We start from the raw sequence: 19,440 nt of genomic DNA, 5'->3' as shown, positions 1-19,440 counted from the left end.
TTCAATTTGTCAAGTAATATTCCACTCTCACCTGCTAATTTCGTTAGTTAAACATACCCCAAGCTGTTGAAATCATGACTGATGTGGAGGAACATTGTTACGCTATGGACATAACCGTAGGTTCAAGCAAAAGGGAGCGTGGTACTGACTCTGACCCACCCACACCATGTAAACCCCAGAAAGGTAAAAAACCCAAAAAGCAAACAGAAAGTGAGGAAAATGAAGTATCCAATTCGGCTATATTGGATGCGATCAAAGCACTTGGATCCAAGGTAGATGTACAGCATGAGGAAATAAGCAAGCAAATGAAGCAAAACAGCGCAATGATTGCTAGCGTCGCCAAATCCGTCCAAATTAACGCACAGGAGTTAAAAGAATGCAAAGACAAAATCAAAACGATGGAAAAACAAATTGAAACACTCACTGAAGTCAATAATGATCTGAAAGTTCGTGTGTTGGAAGAGGAACGGTACAAAAGAAGGTGGTGTCTTCGTATAAAAGGTCTCAAGGAGAACTCCAGTGAGCGTATAAGAGAGGATGTGATTCAACTTCTTGGCAAGATAACGCCGGAGTTTGCTGTTAGCATGTCGGAGGCTGTGGATGTCATGCATCGGGTGGGAAGGAAGGAGGCCAATCGTCCCAGAGAGGTGATCATTCTCTTCGCCCGCAGGGTGGTCCGCGACGAAATATGGAAAAGAACCAAGACATCTTCGGTGTGCAAGGATGCTGGCATACGCTTTGCGGAGGATTTGACGAAGGAAGATAGACTTTTAAGACGTGAGTTATGGCCAAGAATCGAACAAGCCAGGAAGGAAGGCAAAGCAGCTGGCTTCAGAGGTCCATTTGGGTACATCGATGGTAAACGTATTTCTTGAGTGGGTATGAACTATTTCTTGTTGATATGAGGTGAGATGGACTGAAAAGGAAACGGGACTTTGTTTTGTTTTCTATCTCACAAACGTAACATTTTAGTCTGTATTGCAACAGACTCTACTTTTATTTCTGTCAATTTCAATTTATAGTTCCTTTTTTTTTTTGTTCTTTTGTTCATGTTCACGTTAAAAGCTAACATCTCGTTTTCATCTTTGAATTGTAGGGGTTTGAAGGATTCCGTTAAAAGAAAGGCAATTTTTTTATTTTGCAAAAGTCAAAAATCACACTTTGTTTTTACAAGAAACTCATTCAGAATCGGCAGATGCTGCCTTTTGGAAAAAACAGTGGGGGGGATGACATGTTATTCAGTCATGGGTCAAATCGATCTGCAGGAGTCGCTGTTTGCATGAATAAATGCCCTGGTAAAATTATTACTCACAAGGCCGATATAGATGGTCATTGGCTCGCAGTAGTCTTACAATTAGACGAAATATTTTTCATCTTGGTTAATATATATGGATATAATGTCCGCTCCCAGAATAAGGATCTTCTGGAAACAGTAACAGACGTCATAAATGACCTCAAAGTTAGATATCCTACAGAATATGTTTTAATTGGTGGAGATTTTAACATGACACCAGACGAATTTATGGATAGACATCCTTCTAAATTTAGCAGTTCTCATATGAACTATATTATTAAAGATTTCTGTTTATCAAATTCTTTAACTGATATATGGAGAAAATTAAACCCCACTTCCAGACACTTTTCGTGGTTCAAACTAAATGCCACTTCAAAATCGAGAATTGATTATTGGTTAGGATCTGACACTCTTTCAAGTTATGCAACTAAATGTAGTATTTCAGGTGCCCCCTTAACAGATCATAGTGTAATCAGTTTAAACTTAGAACAAAATGAGAAATCTTCTAAAACTAAAGGATATTGGAAATTTAATGCAGATTTACTAAGTCATAATGACTTTTGTGCTTATTAAAAAAATAATAGCTGAATTTAAAGTAAAAAGAATGCCGAGTGGTATTAAATGGGAATACTTAAAACATAAATTGAGAGAGTATTCAATTACATTTAGCAAAAATCTGTTAAAGAAGAAACGAGAAAAAGAATTTAAGTTGATTCATGAGATTAATAAATGTTGCTGTCAACCTAATATGTCAGAAGAGGAGAGACAAAAACCTATAAAGCTACATTCCATTTTCGATGAATTTTATATTAAAAAGGCAAAAGGGGCGTATGTGAGATCCAGGGCTAAGTGGCTGGAAGAGGGGGAAAAAAAATGTTAATATTTTGTCAATCTGGAAAAAAGACGTCAAGAAAGAAATTCGATTAATTGTTTAATTGTGAATCAAGTAGAACATTCAGATCATAAAACAATAGCAAATGAGGTGTTTAAATTCTACTCTAAATTGTATTCATCATCATTTTCCCCTAGTAATGCCAATTCTTTTTTTCAGATGATAAAAAATAATATCCCGTCGATTGATAGTGTATTTAAAGAAGTTTGTGAATCAGACATAACCATACAAGAACTTGATGCAGCTGTTAAACAGAGCAAACATGGGAAATCACCAGGTCCTGATGGTTTAACCACAGAATTTTATAATTTTTTTTGGGAGGATCTAAAATTTATTTTGTTGGAAGCTTTACAGGAGTGTATAAGGAATAATGAACTTTTACCAACTATGAAACAAGGCCTTATAATTTTGTTACCAAAACCAGGGAAAGATAAGAGATTATTAGATAACTTGCGCCCCATAACACTTCTAAATACAGATTACAAAGTATTTACTAGGACTTTAGCTTCTAGATTGAATACTGGAATATCTCAAATTATCAGTGTGACACAATCAGGATTTTTAAAGGATAGATCAATTCATAATAATATCCATGATTACACTAGTATATAATTATATAATATCCCAGTAAAAAATGAGATTAAATACTTAGGTATTTGGGTATCTAAGAAAACAGATAATTTAGAAAACTTAAATGTTGATAAAAATCTAGAGAAATGTAGATTAATAATGAACAATTGGTTGCAGAGAGACATAATCTTTGGTAGAATCTTATTAACGAAAGTTGAAAGTCTTTCTAGATTCATCTATCCATGTTTTTCTTTAGCAATGTCTGCTAAAAAGATAAAGGCAATAAATAAGTTAAATTTTGATTTCATATGGAAAATGAAAAGTCATTATATACGTAAAAGTGATATGATTAAAGATTATGAAGAGGGTGGTCTTAAAACAATTGACTTTGATATTATGAATGGGGTCATCAAACTTAAGTGGTTACAGTCTTTCATAAATAATGAATCTTCATTTTGGTTTCAGATTCCTACAGCTATATTCAAAAAATGTGGTGGTATTAATTTTTTGTTACAATGTGATTTTGAATTGTCCAAACTCCCCATAAAACTTTCTACTTTTCATCAACAAGTACTATTATACTGGAAACTGATTTTTAAACACAATTTTAGCCCACATAATATGTCTATCTGGAATAACAGATGTATTTTGGTGAATAGAAAATCTCTGTTTATTGATGATTTGTGGAAGAAAGGCATATGGTCACTAACACATGTTATGGATAACTTTGGGAATATATTAAGTTATGATGATATTTGTGGTAAATACAATGTAAGTTGCTCTCCTAAAATGTACGATAAAATTATTAAGAGAATACCATTGCAGATGATTAATTTAGTAAAGGAACAAGTAAAATATTCACCAATAATTCCCAAAATACCTCATCTTATGATAGAAAATGTTAACTTTTCGGATAAAAAACAGATTTTTGAGGAATTGTCTATTACAACGTTGTTTTCCAGGACCAGTAAAAAGAGCTTATATATTTTGTCATTTTGATAAGAAAAAAGTGTCTGAAATTAGAACCAATTTTCTTACATTCCCTGTTAACCCTAAATGTAAAGAGGTGCACTTTAAAATTATGAATCACATTTATCCTGCAAAAGAATTTTTAAGAGTAAGATTTAATGTTGGGGATTCTAACATATGCCAATTATGCAATTTGGAGATAGAAACAGTTGAACACTTATTTTTTCAGTGTAATTTGGTACAAACATTTTGGAATGATGCATTCTGTTGGATTCACCAAAGATTACCTGTAAGACTGATCCTCTCATGGGAATTTGTTAAATTTGGCTTGTTATTTAAAGATAAAAAGATATCCTATGTATTAAATAATTTGTTGCTTTTGCTAAAATTTTATATTCATAAATGTAAATTTTTCAAAACTCCCCCACGTTTAGTGGTGTTTAAAGAGGAATTTGTATTATATTTGGAGACGTTAAGAGGGATGAAAAGTCCCAAAGCAAGATATTTGTATACCTTATTAGAGGATTTTGGTTTCATAATGTGAAAACCCCCTACTCTTTTTTTTTTTTTTTTAAATTGTATGTTAAATTTAATGTGTTATATGATATAGAGTGTAAATGAAAATTGACTGATCTCAGTCTGTATTTGTAAATCTCCCTGTTATGAATGCCTTTCTTTGTTATTGTTCAAAGCATTGAATAAAAAAAAACTGAAAAAATAAAAATAAAAAAACTGAAAAAAAAAAATAAAAAAAAAATCTAAAACGACAGCGGACATAGAGACACGGGATGCTATTCGCTCTGTTGTGGAGAATATTCCCGGCATTTGCCAACTGAAGCCCGAACAAGAAGAGTGTTTGGTTCACATTTTGAATGGAGGTGATGTTGTGGCCCTACTCCCGACAGGTTTTGGGAAAAGTTTAATTTATCAACTGTTACCGATCGTCAGCGAGAAACTGGGGAGGTCAAAGTCCGGCAAGGCGATAATTGTGGATGCGTAGATTTACTTCACATAATCTGCAAAAGTCATTCACAGCCATCTTCACTCCGGTATTTCGCTCGATGGTTTTGTTTTCGCCGCATACCTGTGTTTACAGCGGAAGTTTGAGGCGGCTGAGCCGGCGCTTTACATACATCATAACCAACCGTTATGTGATTGGCTTACGGGTACACCAATGATTTTAAACTTCAGACAAGCGCCCCCCACGAGAAAGTAAACGCTTGTCAATTATGCCCTTCCAGACTCTGTCTACGAAGCAAAGCGAAGTAGCAGAGTTTGGTATTACCAGGCTAATAAAAAGTACCCCATGTGTACAATGAAATATACTGCTGTATTTTTGATGTTGTGGGCCTATATTTCTGCTGGAGGTCCTGGACATCTTGTTTAGACACATGGCATCATGGATTCTATCAAATACCAACAGATAAAAAATAAAAAAGTGACTGACCCTGTTAGAAATCTTATAATGGGCCATGTTGGGATCTTCCAACCGGACAATAATCCAAAAACAAACCTTAAAAACAACACAAAAATGGGTCACTGAGCACAAAACAAAGCTTCTGCTGGCCATTCCAGTCCTCTGACCTGAACCCTATAGAAAATGAGTGGGGTGAACTGAAGAGAAGAAGCACCAACATGGAGCTGGGAATCTGATGGGTCTGGAGTGATTCTGGATGAAGGAATGGTCTCTGATCTCTTGTCAGGTGTTCTCGAACCTCATCAGGCATTATAGGAGAAAACATTACTTTCAAAAAGTATTGAATAAAAGGGTGTCGTTAATTGTGGCCAATGTGTATTCGAGAAAAACATTTATTTCATAATGATATTTCCCCCCATTTTAAATTCTTATTCTCCAATGAAAGGTTAGATCTTTGTGAATTTTTTAAATAATGGATCAAAAGGATTAACAATGCAGATTTATTTCCACAGCCTTCTTTGATCATATTTACCAAGGGTACCAACAATTCTGACCACGTGTGTATTTAAACAATAAGAAACTGCAATCTTTCACTTTGTGTGATGCTGCATCCACACTGGCATCTGTATAAAGTTCAGCTAAACAAAGTTACTTAGCACACCTTTAAATGAGCTACAGCTAAATAATCAATGAAAATTGTGAATGTGTTCTTCAAAAGTTCTCTTTAAAAGTTACTGTGACTATGATATTAAACCTCAGCTGAGCTCTAAATACCTCTTGGAACACCTGCTGTGGCCATCATGCCATCTGTGACACTATTGGTCAGTTTGTGTTCAGAGAATGAAGTATTTCTGGTTCTTGCTGGCGTCTGGAAAACAGAAAGAATGAACAAACTTCTGGAAGGGTTTGTGGGCCACTGCAATCTAGCATTTAGTACTATAATATAACAATTAGTTATATAACAGTTGTGATATGTTCTGCTGTTGGCACTGAATTTAAACTCTATTCTAAATTCAATATGGTATATAACAATATATACAAGTTTATCATTGTAGTATAAGATGTGTTCACACATTCATGTATGAGATGAACACTAATGTTTGAATCAGTATTGTATGAATTCAGAATGGCAAGAAATGTATGTGTCCATATACTGTTTTATGAGAAAAGTTGCTAAAAACTGTATCCCACAAAAGACGAATCGCACGAGCTTCAACGTCTTCACTCTCTTTGGTGATAATTCCATCATGTTGCTACTCATTTTTAAGTTCACAAATGGCCGCTTTTACTCATGTGGCCAAAAATGGCTAAATCTAATAAAAGATTAATTGCTTTGAAAAAAAAAAAAAAAAACACTGCATGTGTTTACATCCCTTATGTCAGTCATCGGGATAAAGTATAAAAATACACTTACAGCTGCACTAGCACTGGTGTTCAACAGGAAATTGGCAGTGTGCGCAGCCACTGGAGGCTGATTGGGGATTGGCCGATGACCCAGTGCCATGCCAACAATAGCAGTCATGTGAGTCTCCGTGCCAAAGACATGGATGGGAATTCCAGTAGTCTTTCCTGTTGCAATGAAAAGGGAACCAGAACAACAAAAGGATGTACAAATATGATATTATTTGTGTGTGAATGGACATTAATAAGTATATAATACATCTTTACTTTTCTGATGTGTTTGAGGCTGATACAGAAACACAGACATGTAAGACAGGCAAGTGTGTCTGCTGTTAGTGGTATATATTTCTTTTAGTTGACGGACGGTTATATGATTATACTGAATATTATACATATAAGCTTCTATAACTAATTATGCATATTTCCCTTTAAGCCAATCAGTAATTTTCCACCACCTATGAATGCGTTTGAACTGGAAAAATCTCAATGTTAACAGCAGGTGTAAAAAGTACCCTTGATAAGCTGTACTTGCTTACCAACTTCTCCCATCACTCTCAGCCCTTCCTGGTAGTTTGGACCTCCACGTCGAACAAAGATTGTAACCTCATGTTCTTTTAGGGGCCCCTGGTAGTCTTTGATAGCTCTCACAATGCCCTGATGAGTGTGATGTAAGATGAAACATTATGAAAAGAACTACTTAACTTGATTTAGCAATGATGAATATCAAGACAGAAGAGCCATTGTACCTTGAACGTAGCTGCTACATTAGTGAAGTTAGCAATACTGCCGCCAATGATCAACACCTTTCCTGAAGAGGCAAAATTAGAGGAAATTACTTGAAGTTCTTTTTTACTTAAAAAAAAAAAAAATTATGTTTTAATTAAACAAATTTAATTAAAAAAAAAAAAAAAAAAAGTTCATATTTATTTATAAAGCGCATTTAAAAACAACAACAGTGTTGTAATAAAGTGCAGTACAATTTGTAATCATTATTTAGTAATATAAAAAGCAAAACTCATAAAATAAAGATAAACATGCAGATAAACCATAAACAACTATGAAACCCCTATTTTCTTAGGCAACACCATAGGCTAAAGAGAATAAATGAGTCTTCCATCTAGATTTAAAAGTGTCAAATTTCTGAAAAATACACTGCAAAAGATGATGCACTGTTAACTTAGTAAAGTTACGTTACTCATTTGTTTCTGCTCTTTTGACAGTCAGTTTGATCAAGTTATTACTTTTTGTTACTTAAAGCATTGCAATTAAGTTAAATTAACTTAATTTCTTTGTGTTCAATGAAAAGGTGGCTCCTTTGTGAATGTGTCATAGACAGGGGTGCACATTTTTCAGCCTGGTTCTCATAAGAGAACCTGGAGATTTGGTTTGGTCCTCACACTACACAGTGTGACCCATCAAATAAATAAACATAACTATAAATAATAAATAAATAATATAGATAATATTATTGCACTTTATTTAGTTAATACTATTATAAGATAATACTATTATGAATCATTTTAAATATTTTAAAATAAAAAGGGAGTATTAAATACAAATACAATTAAAGCTGCAAGCAGCGATGAATGGGCCCTCGCACCCAGGCTCACCGCCGACTGGTGGCTTCAGGGAGACAGGGAACGGTGAGCAATATGCATTTAAAAAGGCAAATATAGAGGAATATGTCAAAGTCATTTATATGTGCCAAACCTGCTGCCAGCTGGTTGGCGCTATGTATATAACTTAACATTGGCCTGTAGATGTCTTCAGACCAGTCCTTTTATCAAACATATGAAGTTTGGTGCAGATTGAACATGGTATGTTTGAGTTAGTGCAAAGCATGACGTATCCTGTTGCCAACAGGTGGCACTATAATTATAACTGAATATTGGCCTTTTGATGTCTTCAGACCAGGACTCTTACCAAACATATGAAGTTTTGTGCAGACTGGACATTGCATGTTTAAGTTAGTGTAAAACAAGTCATTTCCTATTGCCAGCAGGTTGCGGTATGTTTATAACTGAATATTGGCCTTAAGATGTGTTAAGACCATGACTCTTATAAAACGTGTGAAGTTTGGGACATATCGGACATCGCATGTTTAAGTTAGTGTGAAACAAGTAATTTCATGCTGCCAGCTGGTGGCGCTATGTATATAACTGGAAATTGGCATGTAGATGTCTTCAGGCCAGCACATTTATCAAACATATGAAGTTTGGTGCAGATTGAACATTGCATGTTTAAGTTAGTGTAAAACAAGTAATTTCCTGTTGCCAACAGGTGGCACTATCACTATAAATGAATACTGGCCTTAAGATGTGTTCAGGCCAGGACTCTTACCAAACATGTGAAGTTTGGGGCAGACCGGACATTGCATGTTTAAGTTAGTGTAAAACAAGTAATTTACTGTTGCCAGCAGGTGGCACTATAATTTTAACTGAATATTGGCCTTTTGATGTGTTTAGGCCAGGACTATTATAAAAGGTGTGAAGTTTGGGGCAGATAAGACATTGTATGCATGAGTTACAACAACTTCCTGTGTCATTGTATTAATAACATGCTTTAGTACTTAGTAAGTGTTGCTAGCATGTTTGACCATTATTCTAGCATGTGTAGCACACAATGGCATAATTTACAGTGTTGCTAAAAGTGCATCACTGTGTAAAACATGTCACTTCCTGTTGTCAGTAGGTGGCGCTATCACTATAACCGAATGTGAGCATGTAGATGTCTTCAGGCCAGGACTGTAATCAAACATGTGAAGTTGGAGGCAGATTGGACATTGTATGCCTGAGTTACAACAACTTCCTGTTTGATGGAGTTAGTAGCATACTTTAGCACTTAGCTAAGTGTTGCTAACATGTTTGAGCATGTTGCTAACATGTTTAGCACACAATGGCATATTTTAATGTGTTGCTAATGGTGCATCACAGTCTAAAACATGTCACTTCCTGTTGCCAGCAGGTGGCGCTATGACTATAACCAAATACGGGAATGTATGTGTGCTCAGGACAGGCCTCTTATCAAACTTGTAAAATTTGGGGCAGATTGGACACTGCATGCCTGAGTTACAGCAACTTCCCGTTTCACTGCATTACTAGCATGCTTTAGCACTTAGCTAAGTGTTGCTAGCATGTTTTAGTATGCTTGTAGCATGCTGCCAGCCTATTTATCACTTGTTGACACTTTTTAATATGCACCTAGGAGTCCATTACAGTGTTAAACATGTCACTTCCTGTTGCCAGCAGGTGGCGCTATGACTATATCTGAATATGAGCATGCAGATGTGTTCAGGACTGAACTCCTATGAAACGTGTGTAGTTTGGGGCAGATCGGACATTGCTTGCCTGAGTTACAGCAACTTCCTGTTTCATGGCGAAACATCAAACTTCGTCAGGCCCCCAGGGACACGCCCCTTGACGAAAACTCTAGATCTTCGCAATTTAACATCGCAAAGGCCTTATAATAATAATAATAATAATAATAATAATAATAATAATTTTTATTTATATAGCGCCTTTCTAGCACTCAAGGTCGCTTTACAAATCAGGCTTAAGGAACAGAGACAATAGACATCAATACACAAAAAAAAAAAAAAACCACTTACAAGATTAGATTACAAACAGAAAGAATGATGAGAAACATCCATAACAGGGTACAGTTCACAGTCAATGACGTGAAGAGTAATAGTCAGAAAAAAAATTTTTTTTTAAGAGGTTTTTAAAGGAGAGAAGGGAGGATGCCTGACGGATGGTTTGGGGAAGAGCATTCCACAATCTGGGAGCAACAACACTGAAGGCCCTAGCTCCCATTGTCACCAGACGAAATTTAGGGGTGACTAACAATCCCTCACTAGAAGATCTTAATGAACGGGCAGGAACATATGGCAGAAGTAGATCAGATAAATAAGGAGGAGCAATGTTATGGTGGGCTTTATAAGTGAGAATTAGTATTTTGAAGTTTATACGCAAGGAAACCGGGAGCCAATGAAGATGATAAAGGATAGGGGTAATGTGATCGTTCTTTCTAGTGTGAGTAATCAAGCGAGCAGCAGAGTTTTGAACATACTGTAGTCGTTTGATATTATTAGCTGAGATGCCACAAAAAAGTGAATTACAATAATCTAATTGGGATGTAACAAAGGCATGTATAACAGTTTCAACATCTTGCTGACTGAGAGAGGATCGAATACGCGAGATATTACGTAGATGGAAAAAAGCGGTCTTAACCACTTTACCAATATGATCGTTGAATGAAAGAGTAGAATCAATGAGAACACCAAGATTGCAAACTTTAGTGGAGGCCATAATCAGATCACCATCCAGATCCAGCAGTTGACTAGAATGCTTTGACACAACAGCTTTAGAGCCAATCAGAATTAGCTCAGTTTTATTAGAGTTAAATCTAAGGTAACTTGCCTCTAGCCAAAGCTTGAGTTCCTTGATGCAATTTGTTAATGAAGGCGGAGGAAACACTGAAGTGGAAGGTGTACTAAAATAAATCTGAATGTCATCTGTAGCAGTGGAAGTTAAACCCATATTGCTTAATTATTTGTCCAATAGGTAGCATATAAATGGTGAAGAGGAGAGGCCCAAAACAGAACCCTGAGGTACACCAGAGCTGATGAATTTGGTAGATGATCTGTGATTCTGGTATATAACAAATTGTTGCCTCCCAGTCAAATAGGAGGAAAACCAATCAAGGGCTGTGCCAGTAATTCCAATTTCTGAAAGTCGTGAAAGGAGTATCTCATGAGAAACAGTGTCAAAAGCTGAGCTGAGGTCTAATAGAAGGAGAGTGCTAAGAGCACCAGAATCAGAAGCTAAAAGAAGATCATTGATAACCTTAACCAGGGCTGTTTCCGTACTGTGCAATGGGCGAAAACCAGACTGGAAGGGCTCATAGAGGTTGTGTTCAGTTAAGTAGGTCTGTAACTGGGAGGCAACAACTTTTCTAATATCTTAGAGAGAAAGGATAAGTTAGAAATAGGCCTATAGCTACTTAGGGAAGATGGTTCGAGACCATGCTTTTAAGAACTGGAGTGACAGCAGCAATCTTAAGCTTGAAAGGTACAGTTCCGGATGATATTGACATGTTAATGAAATGAGTGATGGGTATTGACAGGGCAGGCAAGCAATTCTTTAGTAAGAGGGTAGGTGCAGGATCAAGAAGACTAGTAGAGGAGTTAGACAGCCTGATCATCTCATCAACCACTGTGGGGGCGATAGAGTCAAAACTAGGGAGACTATGAGCGTGGCTTGAAGAGAGAAGTTCAGTAGTGGGAGCAGAGGTAGGGTGTAGACAGGTATCAGATGTTTTACTCTGAAAAAAGTTCAGGAAAGCGTCACACATTTGATCAGAGCTTTCTAGAGACCGTGAAGGAGGCTGGATTAACTTTTTAATTGAAGTAAATAATGTTCTAGGCCTGTTTTTGGACTTATTAATAAAAGTGGAGAAATAAGATGAACGGGCTGCATTAAGAGCATTCCTGTACTGCCTAATGTGTTCAGTATAAGCCAAGGAGTGAACAACAAGGCCAGTTTTCTTATAAAGCCTTTCTAGCCGGCGGCCTTTGGTTTTTATTGCCCTAAGCTCAGTATTGAACCAAGGGGAGCAACGCGAGGAAGGGACCTGTCTAAATTTTAAGGGTGCAAATTGATTCAAAATAGTAGAAATACTTTCATCATAGAGATTAACAATGTCTTCAGCACTGGAAAGACTATAGCAACCAGAAAGGGGGGAATCACTAAGTGCAGCAGAGAATGACAGTGGATCAACCAACTTCCAAGCACGATAAACAATCAGAGATTTAGCAACAGATTTTGGAGTATACAAATCACAAGAAAATTCAATCAGTTTATGATCAGAGATACCTATGTCAGAGCCTTTAGAGGCAATAATGTCAATACCTGTAGAACAAACCAAATCCAGTGTGTGGCCATGTACATGAGTTGGAAAATCAATATGTTGCTGCAGATTAAAACAATCAAGGACAGACATGAATTCAAGGGCATGAACAGTATCAGTATCAACATGAATATTGAAATCCCCTAGCAATAGCATAGCTGTAGATTGGGCAGAAGCAACTGTCAGCAATTCACAGATATCTGATAGAAATTGTATATTCATTTTAGGAGGACGATACACCAGTATTATGAGCAGTGAAGTGTGACCAGTGATTTTAAATGCCAAATATTCAAACGATGTCACCTCGTGGAAAGGAGACAGCTCAATATGAAGACTCTGGCGATAGACTACCGCCAAGCCCCCACCCCTTCCTCCGATTCGGGGCTTAGTCAAAGTACCGAAACCAGGAGGAGAGAGCAGATTAAGTTCAACAAAGTCATTAGATGCTTGCCAGGTTTCTAATGACTAATTATGATTACACTCAGCAAATTTGAAGACGATCCGATTAAAACTGTAGGAGGAGTTTGTCAAAGTACGAAGCCTGGAAATTGCAAAAACTGCACAAAAATCGAACAGGAAATTCAAAATAACGTACTTCCTGTTGGGTTTTGGATTTTGTACCAAGAGGCTTTTTTGTAGGTAATGGTGTGTTACACGTGTGTACCTCTTTTGAAATATTATAGGTGGTGCTATCGAGCCATTTTGAAGAAGAAGAAGAAGCAGAAGAAGAAGCAGAAGAAGAAGAAGAAGAAGAAGAAGAAGAAGAGCAGCAATTCCAAGAGGGTCCTCGCACCGAGGGGAGACACTGCAGGCAAAAACACTTTTTTTAATGCACGTGTCAAGTTTGAGATTTTGGGCTTTTTGGTTTTTTTCAGACTAGTGGAAAGAAAACATCCAAAAACACTGTTAAGTGTTTCTTTTATAGCACTTTATCTATGTGTGTCAATAAATTTCAATTACAATACATATTTTTAAAGGCCGTCTTCTCAAAATGAGTTTTTTCTCCTACGCTGAACCATAACTCCACTTCAGTAGCAGTTACACACACCAAACTTTACATTTTTATTCCTGTCTATATCCTGAAGGTTTTTAAAGAGGGATTTGTTCATATATAATTTGCTTGATTATATACTCCATTTTAATCCCCCCAAAATTGTGAAAATATAGTGTTTTCTGTCCGTTCTAAGCATTTTCTGAATTATGTGACAAAAATGAGATACCCAAAATTCCCTCTGTAAAAACTTTTGACTATGTTAAAAAAATTAAACAAGTCATAAACTGACATCATCCAGTGTTTAGATTTTTGTACTAGAAATTTATGCAAATTAGCGCATATTTCATTAAATAATGACTCATTTGCATATCTAAACCTAACATTTTAGAAAACTTGCAATACAAAAAAACGTTTGCAATTATCCATGTAATCAATCAGCTGGGTAAGTAAGTTATTTTAAAAATAAAATAATTCACTTCTTTTTTAAACATGAATTTTCATCATTTTCAAACTTAAAATCAGCAGGCTTTTATTTTGGCGGGTTGCCGGCAAGTAAGTATATTACATTGAGTTTGAGTTTTAGTTTTATTTAATTTGAGTTATTTTAATACTTCAACATACTAAATGGAAATTAAATAATATATTGTGGCGAGTATCCCAGTTCCAGATCAGCGTCGCCCTGGAAACGCCGCTCCCGCGCTGATCACACAACAACACCACCTTGTGTGTGATGAGTGGCGCACCTGGAGCTTGTTCCCCTCGGCCATAAAAGCCAGGAGAAGAGGCACACGAGAGGAGGTGCAACGGAGCTCCAGCCGGAACTAATGCTTGTTTCTCCTTCTTCCTCACAGAGTCTGACTGCACCTCAGGAGAGTGACACTCCTCATGACACTTCACCCCACGAGCACCGAGTGGACTATTGCACCGAGCACCATTCATCTAAGTATGTGTGATCAGTGTGTGTTAATAAATCACCCTCTGGGGAACTTTCCAGCATTTCCGAGTCTGTGTTCTCACTCACCCCGCGACTAATATATATACACGTGTAAAATTCATATACGTGTGTGTGGCTCTGTACATACAGTATTGTTCAAAATAATAGCAGTACAATGTGACTAACCAGAATAATCAAGGTTTTTAGTATATTTTTTATTGCTACGTGGCAAACAAGTTACCAGTAGGTGCAGTAGATTCTCAGAAAACAAACAAGACCCAGCATTCATGATATGCACGCTCTTAAGGCTGTGCAATTGGGCAATTAGTTGAAAGGGGTGTGTTCAAAAAAATAGCAGTGTCTGCCTTTGACTGTACAAACTCAAAACTATTTTGTACAAACGTTTTTGTTTCTAGGATTTAGCAATCCTGTGAATCACTAAACTAATATTTAGTTGTATGACCACAGTTTTTTAAAACTGCTTCACATCTGTGTGGCATGGAGTCAACCAACTTGTGGCACCTCTCAGCTGTTATTCCACTCCATGATTCTTTAACAACATTCCACAATTCATTCACATTTCTTGGTTTTGCTTCAGAAACAGCATTTTTGATATCACCCCACAAGTTCTCGATTGGATTAAGGTCTGGAGATTGGGCTGGCCACTCCATAACATTAATTTTGTTGGTTTGGAACCAAGACTTTGCTCGTTTACTAGTGTGTTTGGGGTCATTATCTTGTTGAAATAACCATTTCAAGGGCATGTCCTCTTCAGCATAGGGCAACATGACCTCTTCAAGTATTTTAACATATGCAAACTAATCCATGATCCCTGGTATGCGATAAATAGGCCCAACACCATAGTAGGAGAAACATGCCCATATCATGATGCTTGCACCACCATGCTTCACTGTCTTCACTGTGTACTGTGGCTTGAATTCAGAGTTTGGGGGTCGTCTCACAAACTGCCTGTGGCCCTTGGACCCAAAAAGAACAATTTTACTCTCATCAGTCCACAAAATGTTCCTCCATTTCTCTTTAGGCCAGTTGATGTGTTCTTTGGCAAATTGTAACCTCTTCTGCACATGCCTTTTTAACAGAGGGACTTTATGGGGATTCTTGAAAATAGATTAGCTTCACACAGACGTCTTCTAACCGTCACAGTACTTACAGGTAACTCCAGACTGTCTTTGATCATCCTGAGGTGATCATTGGCTGAGCCTTTGCCATTCTGGTTATTCTTCGATCCATTTTGATGGTTGTCTTCCGCTTTTCTTCCACGTTTCTCTGGTTTTGCTCTCCATTTTAAGGCATTGGAGATCATTTTAGCTGAACAGCCTATAAGTTTTTGCACCTCTTTATAGGTTTTCCTCTCCAATCAACTTTTTAATCAAAGTACGCTGTTCTTCTGAACAATGTCTTGAGCGACCCATTTTCCTCAGGCTTTCAAATGCATGTTTAGCAAGTGCTGGCTTCATCCTTAAATAGGGGCCACCTGATTAACACCTGTTTCTTCACAAAATTGATGACCTCAGTGATTGAATGCCACACTGCTATTTTTTTGAACACACCCCTTTCAACTAATTCAACTAATTGCCCAATTGCACAGCCTTAAGAGGGTCCATATCATGAATGCTGGGTCTTGTTTGTTTTCTGAGAATCTACTGCACCTACTGGTAACTTGTTTGCCACGTAGCAATAAAAAATATACTAAAAACCTTGATTATTCTGGTTAGTCACATTGTACTGCTATTATTTTGAACAATACTGTACACACATGTAGTTAATTTTTGGTGTTTGGCTTAGTGTTATGTTAGAATCATTATTATACTCATACCTTTTGTTGTTTTAATATTTTGAATTGTTTTTGGCTTTATTTTAAATTTTCCTTTAAATGTTTAGTTTTGAAATGTCGTTGTATGCATTTATCATTTTTATTTACTTTATTTTCTTAAATGTGTGTATAGACGGTTTCATCAGGCGCACGCGCCTGGACCTAAGTTAACTTCCGGTCTGTGTTTGTTTATCAGTCTTGTTAGTGGCGCCGGCTACAAACGCAGTTAAAGTTAAAGTGATGAGTAATGAAGTTGGGCTCAGGTTGTTGTGCCGTGGGATGTGTTTCACATACATTTATTTATTTGTGGCAACCCACCATGATATCAAAACTGACCGATTTTCCAAAAGGCTTCGTTGAATAAACATGAGCACGTAACGCATGTTTAAAAATAAAAACGAGGCGCAGGTGTTTAAAAATAAAGACGAGGCGCAGGTGTTTTTATATCACTGTATTTCTGAAGGAACACTGTCTTTAGAAAATGTTCGATGTCATTTTCATTTCATCTGGCATGTTATATGCCTGATAAAGCAGCATTTGTAAGCTCAGCGCTGCTTTGTGTAAGGTACAGCCCAACAGCCGTATCCGGGGAAACCTCTAGTTCCCCTTCAATTCGGTCACTCTACATTGCTATGGGAAATACCTTTTCCACGAATACTACTGAAGCCTTATTGAATCACGCCAGTAAAACTGGCCAATGGCGTTCAAGCGCGCAAAATATGAGCGGGATCCCACTCTATATAAGGCAGTGCTTGTATGTCATCCATTCAGAATTTTTTTCCTTCAGCAAGAAGCCTATCAAAGAAATCTACTACTCACCGTGATCTACACGCTGCAGCGGACACGCCTTCTCTTCCCCTGCTGTGTTCCGGTGAGCTTCGGACGGACAAAAGATGACCTCTCGCTATTGCCTCTCCTGCGTAGAGCCAAACGAACCCTCTGATGGCCACGAATCGTGCGTCTTCTGCCTGGGTCGCGCCCACGCAGAGGCGACGCTTGGGGGGTCGGACTGCCCCCACTGCGGAGATATGAGTCTCCGGACTCTCAGGCTCCGTGTGGCCATCGTCCAAGGCGATGAACTCACCCAACTAGCTCTGCCGCGCTCTTCCTCTGCAGCCTCTTTTGAGCCAAGGAGTAAAGTGCCGCGAGTTACTGACGCGGATCTGTCCGGGTCGGGTGACGAGACCGCGCCGGTTCATTGCCCACGCGCTCCTCACCCCCCTGCTGCAGGTACCCTTCCAGTGCACTTCATGGCCGCTAATCTCCGCCCCTCCCCCAGCGCGCAAGATGCGAGTGCGAGGCGCGAGTGGTTCCTCCAGTCAGATCGCGGCCGAAATGACACCCCGTGGGGGCCCGGCCCCTTTTTCCCGGAGGTGCACGACGAGATAGCGAAGTCGTGGAACGCGCCGCTCACCAGTGGAGTGCACAATCCGGGATCCTCCCTTCTGTCGTCTGTGGACGGCGCTGACCGAGCGGGGTATGTTAAACTCCCCCCTGTGGAGGAAGCCGTCGCTGCCCACCTCTGTCCTGCAGCCGTGGCAAACTGGAGGGTGCGAAACAATGCGTCTCTCCCATCTAAGCCTTGCCAAACCACCGCAAACTTCGCTGGCAAGGCTTTTTCAGTGGCGGGCCAGGCAGCTTCAACACTGCATGTGATGGCGATACTTCAGGTGTATCAGGCCAAGCTCCCTCAGTCCCTGGATGAAGGTGGCCCGGACCCTGAAGTCTTCAAAGAGCTCTACATTGACGCGCCACAGATCTGGCCCTCAGAGCGACGAAGGTGACAGCTCGAGCGATCGGCCGCAATATGGGTAATCTTGTGGTGCTGGATCGTCACCTGTGGCTGACACTGACCGAGTTGAAAGACTCAGAGAAGACAGCTCTTCTGGACGCTCCCGTGAATCCGTCAGGTCGTTGAAGCGCAGAAGCAATCGAAGGCCATTAGCCACTTCTTACCAAAGCGCGCCGGCGCGAACCCTCCTGCGCGTTCCTGCTCCTCCTCAGCGCAGCGCACGGGAAGACCGTTCACCCCTCCTACTGCTGTTCGGCGCGAGCATGAGCCGGCGGTGAGACCAAGACAGCCATGGCCAAAGCGCCACCAGGGCTCGAAGGGCCAGAAACCCCGCCCTGACAGAGACGGCAGGCCACCGGCTCTGGGATCAAAGCCGCGTTCCTGATGCTGTCTCTCGGAGGAGGAAAGCTGCACTCAGCGCCGAAGTCTGCTCGCTCCGCTGTGTGTGTTCACCACGCCCCCCTGCCTGTTGCGGGCGGCAAGAACGATTGTCATGTTTGTGTTTTGACTGTTCCACAGTGCAGTGCAATAAAGTCAAAAAACAAAAAACAAAAAATCACCTCAATATCAGGGCAATTTTCCTCCTCTCACTCCCCTCTCCCACATCACTCACTCTCACACTCGTGTGGTATTAAACTCCCCGCCCCCCAACGGAGAGTTATCCCTCACGGTGTGCAATCCGCCTCGCCCGCTGTCACAGTTCACAGAAGCGTGGCAGGGACTGCCAGGGGCATCAGAGTGGGTTATGAAATCAATAAAGAACGGCTACACGCTTCAGTTCTTTCGCAGACCGCCCCGTTTCAACGGTGTGTTAATGTCCACTGTGCGGCAGCAGAATGTATCAGTTCTGCGAGAGGAAATACACAAACTTCTCGCAAAGCACGCGGTAGAGGCAGTGCCTCTCACAGACCGCGAGAGCGGCTTCTACAGTCGTTATTTTTTGGTGCCAAAGAAAGACGGCGGACTCCGCCCAATCTGAGGCCGCTGAATCGCGCGCTTTCAAAGCGTTCATTCAAAATGATAACGCTGAGACAAATCCTCTCACATATCAGACCGGGAGATTGGTTTATTTCCGTGGATTTAAAGGATGCTTATTTTCACATTCAGGTAGCCCCCCGCCACAGGCGCTTCCTGAGATTTGCATTCGAAGGGATAGCGTACCAATTCACGGTCCTGCCCTTCGGCTTATGTCTGGCCCCTCAGACGCTTATTTAAATGCATGGATGCTGCTCTCTCTCCTCTGAAGCAGAGCGGAATACGCATCCTGAACTATCTCAATGACTGGCTAGTGTTAGCCCAATCAGAGAGCGCGCTGTTCAGCGACAAACTCAGACTCCTCGCTCATGTTCAGAGCTTAGGACTGACTGTAAATATGCAAAAGAGCATGCTGATACCGAGCCAGAACATCTCCTTTTAGGAGTAGAGCTGGACCCAAT

The 19,440-nt window shown here is 39.4% G+C and overlaps 1 protein-coding gene across 2 annotated transcripts in view; it reads right to left on the bottom strand.

Moving 5' to 3' along the window:
• aclyb (ATP citrate lyase b) overlaps window positions 1-19,440 on the bottom strand; it is a 113,389-nt gene that overhangs the window by 28,848 nt on the left and 65,101 nt on the right. For both annotated transcript variants that reach the window (XM_058792935.1, XM_058792936.1), the window contains exons 10-13: window positions 7,290-7,351; window positions 7,080-7,197; window positions 6,557-6,711; window positions 5,917-6,010 (exon numbers count right to left, since the gene is read on the bottom strand). In XM_058792935.1, coding sequence (XP_058648918.1) covers window positions 5,917-6,010; window positions 6,557-6,711; window positions 7,080-7,197; window positions 7,290-7,351 — 429 coding nt within the window. The remainder of the gene's footprint in view (window positions 1-5,916; window positions 6,011-6,556; window positions 6,712-7,079; window positions 7,198-7,289; window positions 7,352-19,440) is intronic.

This window comes from Onychostoma macrolepis, chromosome 12 (assembly GCF_012432095.1).
Source record: "Onychostoma macrolepis isolate SWU-2019 chromosome 12, ASM1243209v1, whole genome shotgun sequence".
NCBI classification, from domain to species: domain Eukaryota; kingdom Metazoa; phylum Chordata; class Actinopteri; order Cypriniformes; family Cyprinidae; genus Onychostoma; species Onychostoma macrolepis.
This window is presented reverse-complemented; position numbering and strand designations above follow the sequence as displayed.